The sequence below is a fragment of the Acartia tonsa genome, chromosome 4, assembly GCF_053477335.1.
Source record: "Acartia tonsa isolate MP-2025a chromosome 4, ASM5347733v1, whole genome shotgun sequence".
In the NCBI taxonomy this organism is placed as follows: domain Eukaryota; kingdom Metazoa; phylum Arthropoda; class Copepoda; order Calanoida; family Acartiidae; genus Acartia; species Acartia tonsa.
The window spans coordinates 3,082,067-3,106,154 of NC_137263.1; the positions used below are offsets into that span (position 1 = coordinate 3,082,067).

Sequence of the window (24,088 nt, forward strand, 5' to 3'; positions counted from 1 at the left end):
TATTTCATAAGTTTACATAGAATTAGAATTGTAAAAAATATAATTTTACAAAAAAAAATTTTAAAAACTGATTTGAAGGGCCCAAGCCTCTTCTCATTCTTGAATAATTTTTTTGGGACGTGCTAACAATTCAGCAAAAATATAATCAAACAAGTCGGCCTTGTACATGTTGGATTCGAACCTCTGACATTGAGTTAACATATCTAAATAGCCTTCAACATGTAGACTACATGTAAAGTGTCACTGTAATGTGTAGCTATTTCCAAGAAATTGATATACACATCAACACCATTATTAGGGGACAATGGGCTGTTTATTACACTAGTTCCCAAAGTTTTTAATAACCTTTTCTTATTCGTTGACTTTACAACTTTGGGGACTTTTAATGAATATTGATTGGGTAAATAGTTGGCCGTATTCTCTGGACTCCACAGTCCAAAAGAGAGACGCGCCTGAACTGAACTGAACGTTTCAACCACTAATGTAACCTACAAAAGGGGTAATTTTGTGTATCTTCTTTGTTAATGTACATTAATTAATCGGCCATTGTCTTATCCCTTTCGATCACTGCCCATTAACCCTATTCCTGTTGCTTTATTGCATGAACACCGTCATGCATGGCTATTTATTTAGTTTTGCTCTCCAGGGGTCTTCTCAAGTTAATATAAGAGGATACGGGATGTCTGTCTGTCTGTCTGTCCTTTGAGATAAGCCGCTAATATCTTTTTATAAAACCTTATAGATTAAACTGTTCATTTATCTACGGTGTCAAAACTCTTTAAAGTTTTTCGTTTGATATGGTAATGAATATAGAATATACGTGGAAAAATTGTCGTCAATTTAGGTTGCTAACATGGACATCACTTATTGTTCAATTCGTTCAACCAGTAGGAGTGGAAGGGATGGGGTAAAGAGGTGGGAAAGGGGTAATTTAGCCAGCTACTAGCCTGACTTTATTACACTAAATAAAAATCTGGTATAACATCTAAGAAATAATATATCGATTCTTCTGAGCGAGTCAACATACACATTATTTGTAGATTTTTTGGGTATCTAGCTTCTCAGTAACTCATTCGCATCAATCTTAAGGGATAAGACAATCGACTATAATAACCCCTTAATTCCCAATGATAATAAACAAAATGATCTCTGTAGATTAAAATTATTAGTTTCAAAATTAGTTAGGAAATTTAATAAATGTGCCTACAGTTTTTGAGCCAACAAATAAGGTATCGTGGTTTTGAAACTTTCGATACCAATGTAGTTTCAGTCCAATGTCTCCCCTTTACTTTCTGCGCTTCATATTGATGTTTTCAACCTTGTAAATATATTTATGGTTAAATATGTTATTTTTGTCAGCTTCCGATATGTTTTTAAGTAAGGTGTGTTTTAAATAATGGATGTATTATAACTTGGATGTTGCACCAGATTTTTACGTGCTCTGATAAAGCGATGCTCGCAGAGCTAGCTATATCCCCCATCCACCTCATCCCCTCCCCTTCTACTGGATGAACAAACTAATCAATAAATAAAGACAATATTAGCAATCTAAATTAACGACAAATTTCTCAATGTCAATATATCCACGTATATTTTATATCCATTGTTTCAAATAGAATATGGCCTTTTAAACAAGGTAACAGGGATTGGTAATTCAAAGATAAAAAATAATCTTCCCTGCTATCATTTTAGTTTCACAAGGATATAATTTTCTTACTTCTGAAAATTAAGTAAGTTCAAATCTGGAGAATTATTTCCCTATGTTCTTAATTTTATGTTCAAAAACAAAAAGATATAATAAATTATTTATTTCTATTCAACTTTTAGTTAAGATTAAGTTAATTCCATTGTCAAATCTATCATTGTACTTTTCAACTTAAAAAGTACTATTTGAATAATTCAGGTTTGCTAAAAGTTATTACTTGTAATTTAATTCAAGTTTTCCAAGCAGCGAATCTTCTTCATAACTGTATCTTTGTCTGTCCATTTGTTTTGGGCAGTTTCCCTCAAAGCACATAGTCCAGCACAGATCACCTCCCCCCCCCTTATTTTGATATTAAAGATAGGGGTCGGGGTAGTTTACTTATAGATTCTAATTGGTAATGTGCGGGCACCCCCACAGGGTTAGGTCACTGCAAATATGGGACCAAGTTTGTGAATTTAATTTAACTTATTGTTTCAATTGTTTTTGCAATTTTGCAGTTTTGCATTAGACGTAATAATTCTTCTCCTCTTTTTACCCATGGTTTTAGGATTGCATAAGAACAAATCTAATATATATTTTTTTTAAATTATACAACAAAATGAAAATAATTGAATCATGAATTGAAATTTAATGATTCAAAAAACAAAGACATTCATGTAAAATAAAGGTGAAACTTTTTTATGTTCAAATCTTTTCAAAGCACATTGAGTCAATTCTTTTATAAATTTGAAAAAGCAAAACCACTCAACAGTTGCAAAATCCTGATATGGTGTGGGAGAGGGTTTAGACTTTAGGCCTCTAGGTGCATAGCCGCTGTTAAATTATATCAGAAGAGTAACAAAATAAAATATAACAACAAGCTAACTGTAAAATTTCCAAAAAAAATATCGTAAATATGAGTAGAGCCAAAAATATATTTTTGCCTTTTTTTGTTTATTTTTGGTAAAATACAAATTTGGCTCTCCTACTGTTTTCCTATTTGGCAGTGGATGTAGATGAATTATGGATCTACATTGCAACCAGGGATATAAAAGGATAAGACAATGACATGTACATTCCCAATGATGATACACAAATGACACCTTCTATAGATATCGATTAGTGGTTGAAATGTTTGGACAGACACTCAACTCTATGCACCAACCAAAAATTCACTGAAAGTCTCCAAAGTTGTTAAGCTAACAATTAAGAAAGTATGTTATTATAAAACTTTGGGGTACTAGTGTAATAAACAGTCCAATGTCCCCTTCCTCCCTGAACTGCAACACAATTTGGGATGACAGACACCCAGGTGTCAGAGAATGTACGTAAAATTTTTACGATATATTATTACTTAGATGTTACACCAGATTTTCGTGTTCTCTAATAAAGTGAAACTCACAGCTGGCTAAAATAATGATTCCTCCATTCCATCCCCTTTACCCTTCCCCCTCCCCTCTTACTGGATAAACGAATTGACCAATAAATGATGTCCATGTTAGCAGCTAGCTCTAAATCTAGATATCTTATTTTATTTTTTATTTTTATTATTAAAATGTTCTTTTTGTTTCAGATAAAAATGAGCTGAATTAAAAAAAAATATCTCTTGCCCTGCCTGCTTAAGAGCAAATTAAATAATTTATTAATTTATCAAACTTTTCAAGCATTTTAAATAAAAACAATTAAATATTTAAAAATACAAATTTAAGTGAAAAAACATTTATGTAACTCTTTAAAAAAATTACATTTTATTTCATTGTTAAAAAATATTTTAATTAAAAGTTAAAATATAAAAAAAGACACTTGTGATAAAAATAATAAAAAAAGATTATATTCAAATAAAAGATGTTGTTAGAGAAACAATGAAAAAATATTGCATTTAAATCTTTTTTTTTATTAAAAAAGTGAAATTTGAAAAAACAGCAAAAATTAATGTGAAAAATGCACCTAAAAGGTTTAATATACTTGGTATAACCTTTGAATAGACAAAGTTGACCGGGCCTCGAACCCTCAGCCAACGACCGTCAGGATGAAGTTCCTGGAGAGAGCTCTGATGTTGATCCTGGGCTTCACCCTCGCCATATTTGTTGTCTTGATGCTAGAATCTCAGGTAAACCTCATAATAGATTTATAGTATAGATGTATAAACAGATTAACAAAGGCTTCCCAATCGCAAGGACCTAAAATTCTGCAGACGAGAATAATTTCATTAAACTTTGCTTTCTAAATTCAGCTGTTTAACGCTTTCTTTTGCTTTTTGAAAAAGAAAGGGACAATTTTTGTGAAAAATATTACTTTAATGTTAAAGTAGTAAGGTTTTTTTAGTCGAAAACTTAAGATATAAATAACAACTGGACCGATTGAGTTCTCCATTTAAGGAACCTTCACATTGATCCCGGGATTGTTTTAGGCTTTTTTAGCTTTTAAAATTGAAGTCTTTGATTAGTTTTATATCAATTTTCTGTTATTTTGCCCTTTTCCTTCGAATACGAAGCCACTAGATGCTAGGGTTGCAGCCACTTGTTAATCAAACAAGGATAACCTGAATATATTATAGAGAACAAAGCCATTCCCTATGTTATAACCATTTGTGCTTGACATAGCGGCAGTAGGAATATTGAGCATTTAAACTGCCACTATTTTTTCCCGTCCATTTGGTTTTGCTTAATATTTTAATGATATATGTAATTAAAAGCGAAGCTTTTCTATAATTAGGGTCGGTCCGTACGTCCGTCCGAGATAGATAGCTTTTATTCGTTAATTTAGGCATGTTAGAATTGTCCTATCGATTCCAAACTTTGCATGATGATTCCTGTAGTAGTTAGGTACGATTTAGAAAGCGTAGCAACTCTATAATCATTACCAGAATGTCCGTATGTCCATTTTAAACATGTTGATTTTTCTACTTTTTTAACAACAAATTTTTAATGTGATCTAATTATCCGTTTGATCTGATTTTTGGTATATTGATTCCTGGGACAACAAAGAACAATAGTATAAGCAAAGCAACTCTATAATCAAGTCCTAAAAATGTAAGTATGTCCAAAACATTATCCTGTATCAAGCAGTTTTTCAACAAATTTACTTACAATTTTGATTCGACTCTTTCGATACTTTTATATTCTGATTATTCAGTTCAGACACTAGACAAATGTTAATGTCCGTTTGTCCTACCGTTTCAGTGCTTCGCTTTTATGGATGTTGTCATCCTTGTTTTTTTCTACTTATATGTATGGATGTTTTACCTAGTTTCACACTTGTTATTTGTGAAACAAAACAAAACAATAAACTTTTTATTTACTTAAATAGTAATCTGATTGATCTGATATATTTAAACACGGTTACAAATGAAAAAAAATAAATATAAATTCTATATTCATTATGTAAAGGCGCGTGTTTGGGGTGGTGGCTACACCCCCCAGCGTCACCGAATATGCGAGTTGGGGCTATAACTCACCCTACGGTCTTTTCTATATACATCCCCCTATCATAAGACAATCAAAATCAATTCTTGAGATGGTGATGTCTACAATCATCTTTAGAGTAAAATATTTTTCGGCATGCTTCGCACAGTACCCAAAATCCTGGGCACACGCATTAATTCTCTTGTTTTTAGGATGATTACAAGAGTGGAACCCAGGTTCTTGGACAAGCTTACAATGTAAAAGACAGGTATATTAAATCAACAAGTTATTGGTTTAAGTAACAAGCAGTCTAATGCAGTGATCTAAAGGGAATAGACAATGGCCAATGATGATACACAAAATTACCACTTCTGTAGATTACAATCTGCGCTCCAGGGTTGTTGCAGCTAAGAACGGCTGATTGTACAAAAATTGATATAAAATATTCTTGGATATTATGACAGGGGAAAAATTGTCGTTAATTTATGTTCTAACATGGAACTCATTTATTGGTCAGTTCGTTCATCCAGTAGGATGAGAGAGGACGGGGGTAGCATTACTTTAGCCCGCTGCGAGATTATCTTTTTAGAGAATCTGGTGTAACATCCAAATAATAGTAAATCCATTGATATTTTAGATATAGTCCCTTTCGTGGCAATGCCTCTTAAGGGGCGTATCTTCGTATTTTCACAGTAGCTATATTCCTTTTTCTAGCCTCTGCGAGGGGCTTTAACCCTGTGGGGAAATCACTTAACCTTACCAAACCTAAATAAACTATAAAATGCTACTGTTAAAAATACGACGAAACGCCCCTTAAGAGGCGTTGCCACGAAAGAAACCCGATTATTTTTAGAAGTTATCAGCGACGAACATTAAACAAATTGAACGCGAGTATCGAGCAAGCAGACGAACAATCTTCTAATAATATTCAAAGTTCACAGGTTAGATAATAAACAATTCCAGTAAGGCTTCAAGACCGATTAATATCCGCAGGACTAGAAGTGGTTCTCAGCAACACTGAAATATCATGTAGAGCATCGCATTACAGAAAATTTTCCATAAATATGAAATTAATACCATTTTTGTTAGGCCGGGCTTGTGGCTATCAAAAAAAAGGGTAAAGAAGTCATCTAAACTAATATAGCTTTAAAATGAATAAAAAGTACGAACAAACAATTAAAAGATTTTAAAGAAGTTGTATCAACTTTTTTGCTTTTTATTTAAGATAGCTAGCCGGTTCTTTCAGTAAGTAGTAGATGAAAAATTTTTCATAGAATTCAGATATGCAATCGGTTTTTTTGTAGACCTCTTATTTTTAAAGTAATTTGAGTTTTTAAAAAAAATAATTAAGTCGGTTTTAAGGTACTAAAACGCAACAAAATAAAAGAAGAAAATGGCCAGTATGAACAAAAATAGTAAGATCTTTAATTTGACACCTTACTTTTAAAATTCTGTTGAGTAATTATTGAAAAAATCTATTTTTTTAACCTCGGTTTAATAAAAAGTTTAGACCTAAATATTTTCTCAAACAGACATAAAAAACATGGGTTCATATATACCTTTAGAATCAGAAAAATATTACGAATCTATTCTAAGCAAAATTGAAAAAGTTTTATAAAACTATTATAAAAAAATAAGTTTATTTTAAGAATCATAATTTTCGGCTTTAAAGGGTTAGCTTGAACCAAACCTGAACCAAACCTAAACAAAAGACAATGCAATGTAGCAGATATTTTTTTAACACAAGAAACAATAATGTATTTTTAACTGCATTGTTTTGAAGTTTATAAACAGACTGATGCATATTTGTTCATAATTTTTCATTCTTTACATGTTCTTTAATATCACTATATTTATTGTAGTATCTATTGTATATATTGTATGAACGTTCTCCTTTTTTTCTGGCAATTCTATAGGTTAACTTTATAGATTAAGCTTCCCGATTCGTCAATTTTTGCGATTGGCTAGTTTAGTAGTTACAATTCTTAAAATAAACTTTTTATTTTTTCTATTTTTTATTACAATTTTTTAAAACTTTTTCAATTTCGCTTAGAATGGATTCATATTATTTTTCTCATTCTAATGGTATATATGAACCCATATTTTTTATGTCTGTATGAGAAAATATTTAGGTTTAATGTTTTGATTAAACCGAGGTTAAAAAAATAGATTTTTTCAACAATTACTCAACAGAATTTTAAAAGTAAGGTGTCAAATTAAAGATCTTACTATTTTTGTTCATACTGGCTATTTTCTTCTTTTATTTTGTTGCGTTTTAGTACCTTAAAACCGACTTAATTATTTTTTTTAAAAACTTAAATTACTTAAAAAATAAGAGGTCTACAAAGAAACCGATTGCATATCTGAATTCTATGAAAAATTTTACATCTACTACTTACTGAAAGAACCGGCTAGCTATCTTAAATAAAAAGCAAAAAAGTTGATACAACTTCTTTGTATAAAAAAAAACAAGAGGATTACATCCTTAAGTAGCGAATCACAAGAAAATCGTTTAGAGCAGATATCTGTTAAATTGTTATAACAAAGTAAACTTAAAAGAATAATGTTTACATGCCCAATAGTCAGACAGACAGACAAAAATGTGTAGATAAGATGCGCATATGTCATAGGAATCTTCACTAAAAAATTCAGCTGCCTATCTTGGATAGGAGCCGAGAAAATCACGTTTTCTCCATAGTGTTACGGACTCACTGACGGACTGGCGGGCGTACAGAGAAAGTTAATTATAGGGTTTCAGGACAAACGCAGGAGAGGACAAACGCAGGAGTGTTAAACATTAATTTAATTAAGTATTTCCATACAGATTAGGTTAGGTTAAGATATAATGGTACAAATAAGACCCCCCAGGGGTTAGGCATTTAAAAAAAACAATAAGATGGTCTAAAATAGGTAAGGGTAGGTTAAGTGTCCACTCCTGCGTTTGTCCACTCCGACGTTTGGGACTCCTGCGTTTGTCCTAGGACCAATTATTGAATAGCTTCGCTAATAAAAACGGTGAATGATATAATCTGAAAGTGACATTCAAAGCAAAAATATTTTCATATCAAATCTTCTTTCTTAAAAACAAACAATTATCTTTAAAAAACGAATGATTCATTTGTTGCTTTCTCTTAAAGTGCCTTACGAGCGAAGAATCCAACCCCCCCCCCCTCATTTTTCAATAAATGGCAAATAAGATTTGGGTTGGGGGGTTGAACTTTCTTTCTTCCTGTGTCTAACACTTGCGAAGCCTATACCTTGGGCGGTGCCCTAACCCTGTGGGGCTACCTTCTACTCAATATAACCGAACCTAACCTGACCTAAATAAATAAATGAACTCATAAAATCTACACCTCTCATGTTTTACAATAAGGGAGGTGGAGTTCTATGCTTGACTAGGCACTTTGAGGAAAACCCACATCCATTTTTAAAAGCGAAGCTTTTCTATAATTAGTGTAGGTCCGTACGTCCGTCCGAGATAGATAGCTTTTATTCGTTAATTTAGGCATGTTAGAATTGTTCTATCGATTTCAAACTTTGCATGATGATTCCTGTAGTAGTAAGGTACGATTTAGAAAGCGTAGCAACTCTATACTCATTACCAGAATGTCCGTACGTTCATTTTAAACATGTTGATTTTTATACTTTTTTAACAACAAATTTTTATGTGATCTAACTATCCGTTTGATCTGATTTTTGGTATATTGATTCCTTGGACAACAAAGAACAATATTATAAGCGAAGCAACACTATAATCTAGACCTAAAAATGTAAGTATGTCCATAAAACATTATCCTGTATCAAGCAGTTTTTCAGCAAATTTACTTACAATTTTGCTTCGACTCTTATACTTTTATATTCTGATTATTCAGTTCAGACACTATACAAGTGTTAATGTCCGTTTGTCCTACCGTTTCTGTGCTTCGCTTTTATAGATGTTGTCATCCTTGTTAGTAACTTAAATAAACTTTAAGAATTGATGACAATTGATTAACTTCAAAGATATTATGAAAGAAGACTTAAAATAAATTCTCCAGGTATGGGGTAAAGAGGGGTTGATTGGGGTTATCGTTATTTTAGCCAGCTGCTAGCATTACTTTGTTGGAGTACATGATAATCTGGAGTAAGATCCAGGTAATAATAAATCCAATTTTACTTAAGATTCTAAATAAAACTTTTCTCTAATATCCGTAGAGAATAGAAGTATAATGAAGAAAATTTTATGACGTATATTTTATACGATTTTCTTTTAAAACAGTCAATATAAAAAGTAAGAATGGATGTAAAATATACGTGGATATTTTGACAGCGAAATTTTCCCTGTCATTTATTGTTCAATTGTTTCACTTTACTACACTTCAGATGATTTTTGATAAAGAATATTACATCTTCTGTAGATTAATTTTTGTGGAAAATTTTGGATCATGTTAGTTTGTATTACACATTAAAGTTTTAAAAGTTTTAAGCAAACGAATATGAGAACGTGTTTACTAAAACTTAAGTTACCAGTATGATTTACAGTCTAACATCCCTTCTCTTCCTTTTAAATAAATTGCTATTTTCTAAAATAAGTTGTAATAAATAAACACTTTTTGTTTCATTTTGTATAATTTAAATTAGGTAAGCACTCAGGGATCTAAAGGGATAGGACAATGGACGATAAATTGATGTACATTCATAATGAAGATACACAAAATTACCCCTTTTGTAGATTGAATCAATGCAATGGTTCAAACGTTTGAGATGAACACTCAAAATGTAATAAAAGCCTCTAAAGTTGTTGAGCCAACGAATAACAAACGTTATTTTAAATCTTTAAGGACTAGCGTAATAAACAGCCCAATGCCCACTACCTCCATGGTGAGGCATTGGGCAACGGTCGGTAAAATAATCTTTCCTTCAAACTATGTTTTTATTAGCTAGCCAGTTTTTGTGGAAAAGAAAGGTCTTAAATCAACAATAACGTCCATTGTTCTTTTCTTCCCTGACAAGTACAGACACCGGAAGAGAAAAAATACATGAAAATGAAAAAAGTTTTGTTTACATCATATGGATCTAAAATTAAATAGGATACGAATCCGGTGGATAGGAACCGGTTCTCATCCATACGAAAAAACTATGTCTAGCATCGTATTATATCCAGCTTTCTAAGAATATAAAAATGCACAATCATACAATAATTGTACATTCTATATCCGCGGAAAGCCGTTTATAATACGATGCGAGAAATAACTATTATTATTATTTGGATCTTATAGCAAATTTTCATTTCCTTTAATAAAGTGTAACTTGCAGCGGGCTAGAATAATGATTCCTACCTTCCAACCCCTTTTATCTCATTCTCTCATCTCCTTATGGATGAACGAACTGACCAATAAACTAGGTCTATGTTAGCAAGCTATATTAAAGACAAATTTTCCCCATTATTCATTACTCCCTCAATTATAAAAGCACCAAAACCACTCAGAGGGAAAACATTAATTTATTCTCTAGTTACCTAACCCTATATCCCTAAAAAAAGGATATTCATAAAATCAGCTTCTACCAATAACGAAATTAATTCGGGAAAAAATCACAAAACCTATACATGTTTTTCAGCTGTCGTTGGGGGGCAACACATCGTAAAATTATTATTAAAATTATTTTATATTTATTTTGCTAATTGGTTATACCTATTCCTGATAATTTGCTTAATTCATTATGATAGGAGATCTTAAGGGATAAGACATAAATAATAATATAATAAACAAAACTAACCCTTCTGTAGATTAAATTGTAATAATCCTTATATAAAAGTAACAGGATCTGTGTCTGTCTCTCTGTCTATCTGTACCTAAGGATCTCGCTAACCGCTGAACCGATGTGGTTCTCCTGTACAGTGAAGCTTCTAAATATTAGGTTCTGCGAAGTTTTATAGCTATTTTGAGGAAGGTTACAACCAACACCCAAAAAAAAATTTCACCCCCCTATTTTTTTTATTTTAACTAAAATAAAAAAGGGGGAAAGGTCTCAATCAACCCCCCACCAAATCAAGTGTTCTTAACATAAAACTAATTATTTTAGAATATAATGGTTATAGAGAGGCTTTACTCCAAACAAGACTTATTCAAATCGATATATTATTAATTTCATGTACTCTAATAAAGTGTTACTCACAGCCTGCTGAAAAAACACCCCCCCCCCCCACCTACTACTGAATAAACAAACTGACCAATAAATGATGACCATTGTGGCAACCTAAATTTACGACAAATTTTCCCCTGGCAATAAATCCACTTATTCTATATCCATTCATATTCATCATTAATCATAGAAATATAAATACTTCCACGATTTAAAAATAATTATTTTGTTCTGCCAAGCGCACAACAAAAAATACAATCCGTTTAAAGTTTTGGCATACATGTCTGCAAACGTGCACGCACACAATCACACACTCTCATACACATACACACACAAACACCAGGGATCTTAATGGATAAGACTATAGACGATGAATATATATCCATATTCATAAATGATCAACAAATTTACCCCTTTTTGTAGATTAAAACTACTAAATACAAAATTTGGATACTACTAAAATCAATCAATGAAAATTCCACAAAAGTACTCAAAGTTTAAGAGCAAAAAAATAAAAAAACGTGGTTATAAAACTGTGGATACTCAAAAAAGTAATTATGTCTTTCAACCTATTTAAAAAAAATACACTATTCTAAGACATGAAGATATATTTTGATTTTAGCAATCATTTTCAATTCATTTTGTCTAAAAAAAATATAGGTATGATGCATTAGATAACAGCAAATATGATCAAAGATATTTAACATGAATTTATGCAAAAAAAAAAATTAAAATATCCCCCTCCCTCCCTGGCAAACACAAACATATAAACTCAAACATTCACATAATAAACAAGGACTATTAGTTCCGTAGATAGTTTACCAACTGTAGGATATAATATTTTGAAGTATAGTCCCTTAATTACATACAGACATATGGACAATTATAGAGTAGCTTCCCTACTAAAATTCATCTTTTATGATGACTATGTATAGAAATATAGTTCCTTATAATTACATACAGTCATACGGACAATTATAGAGTAGCTTCCCTACTAAAAATCATCTTTTATGATGACTATGTATAGAAATATAGTTCCTTATAATTACATACAGACATATGTACAATTATAGAGTAGCTTCCCTACTAAAAATCATCCTTTATGATGACTATGTATAGAAATGTTTGTCATAAATCATTTCCGCAATTTTTTTATGCGCAGCTACTATAAAATAAAGATTTGCCCGTGCAAAAGTAACTTAATCTTTCATTTTATAAAGTACATTGCTCCTTAAGAATTACAAAAACCTTTTGTCCCGTAAGAATATCTGTGTAGACTGGTACAGACAAATACACAAAATGCTATATACGCTTACAGTAGTTACTCCATTTACAATTTAAATTTACTTAAGGTATATATATATTTGATGAGACTTTGGACTGTAAATTTTTTTACTACTTTATCTTAAAACTCTGGATACTTTTATTGAACTACAGTTGGTTAGTTCTAAACAAGTAGTGTCCAAACATCCCAACCAATAATTTAAATCTACAGAAGGGGTAATCCTGTGTAATAGTTATTTTTAAGTTTACAATTTATGTATATTTTTTTCAGCTCGTAATTGCTAAGCTTCTTATGCAGAACTTGTCCTTGTTATTTTGTTCAAAAATGATGTTCAATGCCAAAAAACATTTTGTGAATATTTTTGATAATCTAATTCTTTTGATGGTTTGTTGATTTTGTGTCTGTTTAGCATTAATCAAGGTTTTTAAAAGCGAAGCTTTTCTATAATTAGGGTCGGTCCGTCCGTCCGAGACAGATAGATGTTTTACGTTAATTTAGGCATATTAGAATTGTCCTATCGATTTCAAACTTTGCATGGTGATTCCTGTAGTAGTTATGTACGATTTAGAAAGCGTTTCAACTCTATAATCATTACCAGAATGTCCGTACGTACATTTTAATATGTTGATTTTTCTACTTTTTTAACAACAAATTTGTATGTGATCTAATTTTCCGATTGATCTGATTTTTGGTATACTGATTCCTGGGACAACAAAGTATAATGTAATAAGCGAAGCAACTCTAAAATCCAGTCCTAAAACTGTAAGTATATCCATAAACATTATCCTGTATCAAGCAGTTTTTCAACAAATTTACTTACAATTTTGCTTCGACTCTTCTACTTTTATATTCTGATTATTCAGTTCTGACACTATACAAGTGTTAATGTCCGTTTGTCCTACCGTTTCAGCGCTTTGCTTTTATGGATGTTGTCATCCTTGTTTTTTCATATTTACAGGGATCTCAAGTGATGAAACAATGAGCGATAAATGTGATGGACAACCCCAAAAAATACAAAATACAATTTATCGTCTTAGAACATGATTATTGGTGAAAAAGTTTGTACACTATTAGTTTGTACCAACCAATCGAGATTTGATATAGGTTTAAGCCAATGAATCATGAAACTTGTTTATAAAACGTTGGGAACCACTATAATTTACAGTCCAATGTTCCCTCCCTCCCTGATTTTTTGAGATAGTAAATTTATTTCTCGTATTCATTCGAAACCGGTGGATTAGAACCGGTTCTCATCCATACGAAAAAAACTATGTCTAGCATCGTATTATATCCAGTTTTCTATGAATTTAGAAATGTACAATCATAAGATTAAAATTAGTTTTTTTAGCCCGTGCCTTCGGCATCTCGGGGCTAAAAAAAACTGGTTTTAATCTTATAATTGTACATTCTAAATCCGCGGAATGCTGTTTATAATACGATGCGAGAAATAACTATTTTATAATTAGTGTTTTGTCGTCCTGAATTGCGTCAAAATTATGCCAAATATAGAGATGTAAAACAAAGTTACCCTATTGAATATTTGATATACGTGGATATATTGACAACAGGGGAAAATTTGTCGTCAATATAGCTGCTAATATGGATCTCATTTTTTCATCCAGTGCAGTGGTAGGAGAAGGGATGGAGTAAAGGGGGTGGATGGATGGTATCATTTTTATAGCCAGCTGCAAGCATCACTTTATCAGAGTGTATGAAAATATAGTGCAACATCCAAGTAATAATATATATCGATCCGCCTTCTGTAAATTAAAATAATTAGTTGAAATTTTGAGACAAATCAAATACGATCTATTAGTAACGAAAGGTTTTAGCCAACGAATGAAAAAATGTGTTTTTTTAAACTGATAAACTTTCAAACTAACAAACTTAAAAACAGACAAACTAGCAGACAAACAGACAAACAAACAACAACAATAAAAAAAAATGCATGAGGCCCTGATTTTGTCGCCAGCAACAATTAAACCGAATAATTTTATGCTTTATGACTTTTTTACATAAACGCAAACAGGGATCTAAAGGGATAGGACAATGACCGATAAATTCATGTATAATATACAATGACATCCCAAATTATGATACACATAAATACCCCTTCTGTAGATTTCAATTAGTGGTTGAAACTTTTGGACATTCAACTTAAGGAACCAACCAATTAAAATTCAAAGTTCCCAAAGTTGTTGAGCCAACGAATAAGAAAACGTTATTATAAAACTTTGAGGACTAGTGTAATAAACAGGCCAATGTCCCCTCCCTCAATGCTACGCAAAGCATATGTATGTACATATATGTACATTGTAATACATGATTAGAAAAAATTTATATAAGAGAACTTTACTTATTTAGAATAGTTATTTTTCGCATCTTATTATAGACAGCTTTCTGCGTTAAATTAAAATGGGAAATTATTAAACTAGTATCAATCTGATTTTTATTTTAATATTTGTAGATAACTGGCTATAATAAGATCGGTTTTGTAGATTTTATTCATACTGAAGGCCTTAAACTAACCAAAATAACTTTCTATTAGCTGTGTCCCTAGGTTCTAGGGGATTTGCCTAAAACAATAATATGGAAGCTATAAGAAGCCTTATCGTAAAGGAGAAAGGATCATGGAAAAGTTGCCGGTTTCGTGGTTTTTTCACAGTAGCCTTTCTCCTATTTCTAGCCCCTGCGGAGGGCTCTAGCCCTGCGGGGCATATTTTCTAACCCTGCGGGGCAATCAATAACATTTACTTAACCTAACCTAACCTAAAATAACCCTTCAAAAGCTACTGTGAAAATGCGATGAAACCGGCAACTTCGTTTTCTTTCCATGATCCAGGAGAAATATATCAGTATAACGGTTAGCTATATTATGCGTATGTTGCGTTTATCATGACGCTTATTATATACGCATTTGCAAAGCTAAAACTTTACTAAAAATGAAACGTATGAAAGAAATTTGATGGATTGTAAAAAAATTAATAATAATTAATTGTTAATAATGTGTTAATTATAATACAAAATCAAAAAATATAATTATCAAAAAAATTAATTTCATAAGATATATTATTATTAATGAATTTATTAACTAATACCTATATAAAAGTAACTAGCGGCTACGCCCCTAGATGCCTCTAGTGGCACTTTAAATGTTTTTGTTTGTTAAAGTCTCTACGATAATTATTTACGTACGATACCTCTTTATGTTACGTTGAAGTCTCCCATATATATATATATTAAAAAAATTTAGATTTTTTTGTCATTTCTCTTGAGAGGGTGGTGGTACCCTCCCCCAAAATAGTTTTAAATTTTCCCGGGACCCATGAGAATCTACCCTGTTAAGGAGAACCCGATCGGTTCAGCGGTTAGCGAGATCCTTCGCTACAAACAGACAGACAAACAGACAGACAGACATCGTTCTACTTTGTATTATAGATTAGTGAATTTATTAACTAATCCCTCTATAAAAGTAATAGAAGGTCTCTCTATAGATTAAAACCTTGCAATTCACTGGACCTCTATGATCGTTCTCCGTTATAATGGAACTTTATAAAGAACTAGCGGCTTCGCCCCTAGCCTCTAGGGGCTTTGCCCCAAGAGGTTTGATCAACCTAATTTTTAGTATTTTATTAGATTGAAAAAGAAAAAGTAAAAAAAAAATTTTTTTGGGGGGGATTATTTTTCATTTTTTGGGGGGGTTGGGGGTGTCCCACCCCCTAAGAAAATAGCTTAAATCCATCACAGGACCAGTAGGTATATTCCCTGAAGAGTAGAGCCCAATCGGTTCAGTGGTTACTGAGATCTTAAGCTTCAGACGGACAGACAGACGGACAGACGGACAGACAGACAGACAGACGGACAGACATCGTTCTACTTTGTATTATAGATGTATATAAATATTTTTGGGGAAGGGTATTTTCACCATTCCAAGAGAAATGTCCCGTTTTACTAAAATTTAATGTAAAGGCTCGACTTGACCACCCCGCCCCCAACCCCATTTGGTGATCCTAACCGCTAGTAAGAGAAAACAAATAAATTTACGTAGTACATGAACCGTTAAAAAGGTTTAAATAGAATTAAAAGGAACAAGAATAATGAAGTGAAAAAGTGAAAAAACCATCATTTATCTATTTTAAAACAAAGAAAATAACCCAACCATTACACTAAACATTATATTTGTTTGTATTTTAAGAGTGAAAACACAAATCAATGATATGATTTACTTTCGCAATCACACCCACACCCACAAGCATAGTATGTAAAGTAGCATCGCTACTAAAACACTAAAAATGTAGAATGCACTCCAAAAGACAGACGGGTCAACATATTGATAGATAGATATGTTCTTACACATACGCAAGAATATACCTATCTGAAAATAGCACATAAACAAAATAGCAAAAAATGTAGCAGCTTATAGTGCCTATAAAACAATGACGGCATACAACACAAATGACCAATGATAGGCCAGTGTATATTTTACCATTGGTCAATTAAAATGTATACTGGCCTATCATTGTTTATTTGTATTGTATGACTTAATTTTTTTATAGGCACTATAAGCTGCTTCAGTTGAACTCGAGACGAAGACCAAACTGCATAACTTTTGTGTCACTTTTGATTCCTGTGACGTCATAAAATGAGGAAGATGAGAGGAGAAGTGGGAAAGAAAACCCCTAAAAAAGAGATAAAGAATATGACGTCAAAAGTGGTGCAAACGTTATGCAGTTTGGTCTTCGTCGAACTCGACAGTTAAGTTCTAAAACTTGCTGCAATGTTAGATTTTGACGTTGCATTTAGCGGGTTTGGTGAGACGCCATCGAAATAGATGTGCCCAATTATTTGCTTCTATACGCTAAAATATTTGCAATGCATGGGACAGTTCTTTACAGGGAAGGGACAGTCATAAAATCAGGGATCAGAAGGGATAAGACAATGGCCGATGAATTGATGTATATTCCTAGTGATTATACACAAAATTACCTATTCTGTAGATTAAAATTAGTGGTTTAAACGTTTGGATACTAAACTTAATGAACCAACTAATCAAAATTCACTAAAGTCTCCAAAGTTATTAATCTAACGAATAAGTAAATTGTCCCCCCCCTCTCTCTCTCTCTGCAAAATATAAATAAATAGCAAAGAACAAAAAACAGAATGCACAATTTTCGAACGCAGATAATTTAATTCGTCTATCTCAAGTAACTACCAAGAAAATCACTTGATTATGGCCATTGACACATTCGGGGGGGTTATGTTAATCAACCCTTCAGAGTAAACTCACAGCTGAGCCCACATCCCCATTATTTTTCTATGACATTTCAAAACAAATAAAAAGAAGTATTAATTTCTCTAAAACCCAGGTAGGTAGGTAGAATATATCGGACTGTAAATTTTACTGGTATCCAAAGTTTTATAAATAATCATCTCCCATATATTAGCTTGAAATCTTTGGGTACTTTTATTAGCCCTGATTTGTGTGTTTAAATTAGCAGTGTTCAACATTTGCAGCCAACAATTTGAATAAACAGAAATGGTAATTTTGTTTCTCATGATCCACATCATCCATTGTCTTATCCCTTAAGATCCCTGTTCAAACCTGCAATGCATTTGAATTTTATTGGGCTCTGTTTTAAAAATAAATTTTATTTTGTTGTCCTGGTCAAAGTTTTGGTCAAATGTTACCCATTATATTTAGAAATATCCAAAAATTACTTCCCCCTCCATGACACCCCAGATTTTGATTTTGGGAAGAGGGGATTCCCACCATTAGCTTTGAGCCAAAGAATCTAAGTACAGAGCCGTTGAGAAAATAGGTTAGACATGAAATTTGATCTCTGAAACATTTTCTGGAATAATAGACTTTTTAATATTCATTTAACTACATGCATTTTTTAAGAGCAAAGCTTTTCTATTAATTGGTAGATTAGTTTTATAAAGACTAGCTACTATTTTTATTAAGCCCACTTAACTAATAACATGTTGCCAAACCTCTATAGAAGATTCTTAGTCACTATTAATATCAGACAACCAACCTAGCGTTAGGTACTATTTTAACAATTTAATTGTGACGGATTTGAGCTCATCGCATTCGCATTCGTGACAATTTGTTAACTTTGAGACACATATAATTTACTTTTAGGATTTTACAGGCATTTTTATCATTTTGTGGTTCTAATTATGCTGTGATGCCTTTTGATGAAGTTATCCTTGTTTACTCTTGTACTGAATGTATTGCTAACATATCATAAAATCTTTTCTGATTATCTTTATGGCATTAAACTAAAGTAGACGGAGGTCTATTTGTCTTTTGGTGTTTGTTGCTTAAGATCTCATTAATTAGAAGTTCATTTAAGTCATTCTGTTTGTCTGTCTGTCTGTACATCAGTTTACCTGCCATTGTCTTATCTCTTTAGCTCCGTTTTCCCTATGGTTTAGAACATGCCTAAATATGTAATATTATAAGTATTTCATAGAATCAAGATTATGGAGCATGCAATGGTTTTACAATGGATCTATTATTACATGGATGTTACACCAAGTTATTATGTAATAAAGTGAAACTTGTAGCTTGCTAACATAACATCTACCCCGTTTACTCCATCCCCTCCCCTCTTACTGGATAAAAGAACTTAACAATAAATGAGTTCCATTTTAGAACGCTAAATTGACGATTATTTTTCCCCTGTCATAATATCCACGTTTATTCTACATCCATTGGTTTTGTGCTCGTCAGGCACACTGATAAATGTTCCAAAACCAAGGACAATTCAGTCCATTAACATGTACTCGCAAAGTACAATTTGAAATATTCCAAAAAGAGCTATTATGTCCGTAATTAACGCAGCAAAAAAATAAACAACATATTTTTATATTTTACAGCAAATTGTAATATTTCCTTGTTGTAAAAAAGTTTCATCGTTAAATTTATAATATTTTATGTTAAAAATTAATTGTAACTGATTTTAACATGTAAAATGTCCAATATGTCCAATATTTATATTAATTGACTGAAGGATTTTGACTTTCAGAAAAATATTTTTTACAGTCGGCGCCTTAACCTATTGATATCCTGTAGACTAAACTGGTTCTCAGCCATACTGAAAAATCATGTAAGCATAGAGTTACAGAAAATTTAACACGAATATTAGAATAAAAGTAAAAAGTTTGGTTGGCCCGGGCCGTATGTCCCTTGGAGCTAACAAAACGGGTTTTAATCTAATAATTTTTCATTTTAATATCAACGATAAGTAGGGTTGGGCCGAATACAGGATATTAAAACTATCCGGTTACATGATATCCGGCTGATTTTTGACGCCGGTTATCTGGTAATTTGCCGGATATTTGGTAATTTGCCGGATATCGAACGTTGGCCAGATATCCGGCCGGAACCGGATATCCGGGTTTAGAAATAAGCCGGATATCCGGTATCCGGTATCCGGCAAAAAAAGTATCCGGCCCAACCCTAAGTCGGAAAGCTGATCTATAATATACTGCGATGATAAAATATTAAAGAAAATTTAATGAATATCTAACCGTGGTCCCTTTCTCATCTATCTTTCATCAAGCTTAGAAATAAGGATTTAACTTGAAATGTGAAAGGATAGATATTGCTTATCAAAATAAAAAATAAAAAATTATTCAAATAGTTTTACTGTCAATCAAAAATTCATATATTAATCGGCCATTGTCATATCCCTTTAGATCTATGTCACAAAAAGGATGACAACTTCCATAAAAGCGAAGCACTGAAACGGTAGGACAAATGGACATTAACACTTGTATAGTGTCAGAACTAAATAATAAGAATATAAATGTATAAGAGTCGATGCAAAGTTGTAAGTAAATTTGTTGAAAAACTGCTCGATACAGGATAATGTTTATGGACATACTACCATTTTTAGAACTTGATTATAGAGTTGCTTCGCTTATAACATTATACTGTGTTTGTCTTAACCTCTTTTCGAGGAAGCTTTGTGTTTATCAAGTTCGAAATTAATTCCTTATCATTATCCTAAAACTAAGCGCAAATGTCGTCTTTTTTGGCTTTCCTTTCATAATGTGGCGCGGCATGGATTGTTTGTATATTTTGATGCGCACGTTCGTTACTTTTGAATGAGATATGAGTGTGTGAAGATTTCGGAGAACAAAATTGGGCCTATCATTGGTCTCATAGTGTGTGAACGACCCTAGTATACCAGGGATTTGAAACCATAAGAACTTCAGGTAGAATTTGTTAATTTTATTAGGAAGAATGGTGTATAGGACGATTATATGTAGTTTTAAAAAGGCTTTAGCCAGCTAAGCATGAAACTTAATTATGATTAATATATGTTTTAGTAATTTTTATGTGCTTTTATTTTTGCATTTAACAATGATTTATGAAACCAAATAATTTTCCTTTAAAGCCAAAGTTTCCAAAGATTCTTAATCGTAGAGAAAAATGATTTTTAAAAAGCAATTAAGATTACGTGGTTATAAATAACTGGAATTATGAACTAATTGATTTTGTAATTTCAGGACTTTGAAATAATTTCATCAATAAATCTATATTCAAACCTGCTGTTGAAACTTGATGGTTCCTGGTATTGGGGGTTTGTATGTTCGCCAACAGATCTCGAGAACTTCCCGCTAATTCGGAAGTCATACTCAACCAAAGTGTCATGGTTGAGACAATTTCAAAGTATCTGATGAATAGGCGTTAGCATTCATCAAGAGATCAATAGCATCCAGTGAATTATTGATGCAATAAACTGTGACAATTTTTCTGTGAAATAAGTACCTAGTGAATCATTATGCCACTAACCAAAAAGCAGAAAATTGAGCGAGCTATCGCTATTGGCAGTGAAAGGCTAGAAGTGTTTGACGAACAGTTAAAAGTGTTTTATGACAATCTAAAAGCCTGCCAAAGTTTTAGTTCATGTGAAAATGTGAATGTAAAATCAATTCGTGACATTTTTAGTGAGGTCAAGGACCAATCTGACCTAATAAAAAGTCTAAAACCTGCCGTGGAGACTAGTGAGCTGCGCGAGTTCAAGCGTGATTTGGATGAAGCTAGTGAGCAGAAAACTGTTGCAGATAAAGTTTATGCGTCGTTGGAGCAGTGTACAAAAATTCTGTACTGGCTTGACAATGATTCAGACGACGCGAGGTCAAGCACTGTCGCCAGGAACCTCGACGTCATTGAGAAGGTGAAGATGGACATGGGAGTGCTTAAAATTTCCGTGGAGTTGCGCCAAGAAGTACGTGATATGTACCGAAGGCTTAGAGAGATGGAACGTCGTTCATCTAACCTGGATGAGAGTGGGACACCTGCCATGCTCTCCAGAAGTATGTCTGCCGTGGATATTCGGAGTTCCAACCCGCAGTATGGGCGCTGGGACAACAGTTTGTTGCCGTCCTTCGACGGTACTGACACGGATTACCCAAACTTTAAACAGGTCTTTAAGGATCTATGCTCTGGTTACGGATTTGCTGACCAGAGGTTAAGTCTGATGTTGTGTATGGAGAAGGTGATAACCAACCCGGAACTACGCAAGCAAGTGTCAGCGATTAGAGATCATAATGAACAATGGTCGTTTCTTGATCAGATGTTTTTATCAAACACTCGCCGGTTCATGAGGATTTTAACTAAGCTGAACAAGATGAAACCTGTGGATAAACCTGTGGACGTGGTTAGCGCAATTGCTACCTTCAAGAGCATGATGCAGGAGGTAGAAACCATCGTTGGTTCTGCAGCTAAGGATTACAATCACCTAACTCTTATTCATATTTTTAAAGACAAGTGCCCTGAAAATTTGAGAGAGAAAATTATGATGGAGCTAGGTAGCATGAACCAACCAAACATCCAGAAGATTGTAGAACTGCTGGAGAGGACCAGGGGTGCCATGTTGGCCGGTGATATGTCCTATGACACTAACGCCGGCAAGAGAAATCGTGACAGAGCTGCCGCCGCGCAAGTATCTGGCCGCAGCGACAATAAGAATGGAAAGGCTGGAAAGGACAAGGCTTCCAAGTGGAACAGTGCATGTCCTGTGGAGAGCTGCAAGGAGAAACATCCGATTTTCCGTTGCCTCACGTTCAAGAAGATGGATGTGGTTGACCGAAAGAAAGTTGTCCAGCAGAAGAAGTTATGTGAACTCTGCCTATGTGACGGCCATACTGCTGACAAGTGTAATAAATCGGATAAGCTTGGTGTTTGTGGTACCAATAATTGCGACAGATACCATTCTAGGTTACTCCATGAGGCTAGTGCTGGTGTGAATACAGTCTACAAGTCAAGTTCTGCACCCAGCCCCTGTACCTTCTTACTTCAGTTAGTTCCTGTTGTAGCACCTGGCGGCGGCACCTGCCACGCCACGGTAATGTTTGACTCTGGGGCAAATTTGCCACTTGTGTCTGAGAAGTTATCCAACAAGTTGAAGCTGAAATCTACCGGCAGATATACAACTATTTCTGTAGCTGATGGCAGTGAGTCTTCCTGCCGCAATGTTGTGTTTTATCTGAAGGATAGGGACGGCAATTTGAGGGAGTTTGAGGCAGCTGTCATGCCTACCCTCGGCGGGGCCAACGAGATGCGCTCGGTCCACCCCGAAACTGCCGCCGAGATATTTAAAATGCCGCCAGAAAGGTTTACATATATTAGTGGAGGCTTAGATATCATCATTGGAAATACACATCCTGACGTGTTTCCATCAACCTACCAGAAAGTGGGCCAGTCTATGTTGTGGCGAACCATTTTTGGTAGTGGTTTTATCTGTACGAGTGCTGACGGTGGAGCTGGAGATCAAAAGTCGGCTTATAAGGCTGTCAGTGTCAGTGGAGGCACTTTGCCAGACTTTCTGACGTCTGAATCGTTTGGCGTACAGCCGCAGGCACTTTGTCCAGGATGTACTGCCTGTCAAGAGTGCAAGGCTATGGCCGACGGCACTACCTGGGACCAGCGTGAGAGGCAGAGGATAATTGAGGCAGGTTTAACACTAGACTTGCAGTCCAACAAGTGGACAGGTCAATATGCTTATATTGAAGATCCTCACACTTTACCCTACAATGAGAGTTTAGCCCGCAAAATTGCTGAAAAGGATCGTGCCAAGATGGTCAAGGAAGGTACCTATGGAATGTATGTGGAGGTATTCAACGACGCCATAAAAAGAGGCGTATTTCAAAAAGCCACGCCTGAAGAATTGCAGTATGAAGGGCCTAAGTCTTGTTCATCAATAGTGGTTGCTTTCAAGGAGGATTCAAGTTCCACACCCATGAGATTGTGTGCAAATAGTTCTCTGACGTTCAAAGGTACCAGTTTTAATAACATAATGCTGGGAGGCCCGCCGCCAATGCAGAAGATTTTTTATCATTTGATGCTTTTCCGCGGTTACAAGGTTGGTATAACCGCGGATATTTCCAAGTTTTATAACTCCATCCTGGCCACAGAGTTCGACAGCCAGATGAAGAGAGTTTTATTTTCCCCGACGCCAGACGGTCCACTTGAAATTTACCTGACTAAAGTTGTGAATTTTGGCGAGTTGGCTGCGGGAAACTTGGCAGTTACAGCCCTGAAGTTGACGTCCCGCCTGTTCGGCGGAAAGAGTG

At 33.7% G+C, this 24,088-nt stretch overlaps 1 protein-coding gene across 2 annotated transcripts in view; it reads left to right on the forward strand.

Moving 5' to 3' along the window:
* Positions 1-3,255: 3,255 nt before the first annotated feature.
* Positions 3,256-24,088, forward strand: part of LOC145315690 (extracellular serine/threonine protein CG31145) — an 85,920-nt gene continuing 65,087 nt past the window's right edge. For both annotated transcript variants that reach the window (XM_080155710.1, XM_080155711.1), the window contains exons 1-3: positions 3,256-3,794; positions 5,301-5,356; positions 5,942-6,029. In XM_080155710.1, the coding sequence (XP_080011836.1) occupies positions 3,714-3,794; positions 5,301-5,356; positions 5,942-6,029 (225 nt within the window). In that variant the 5' untranslated portion in view covers positions 3,256-3,713. The remainder of the gene's footprint in view (positions 3,795-5,300; positions 5,357-5,941; positions 6,030-24,088) is intronic.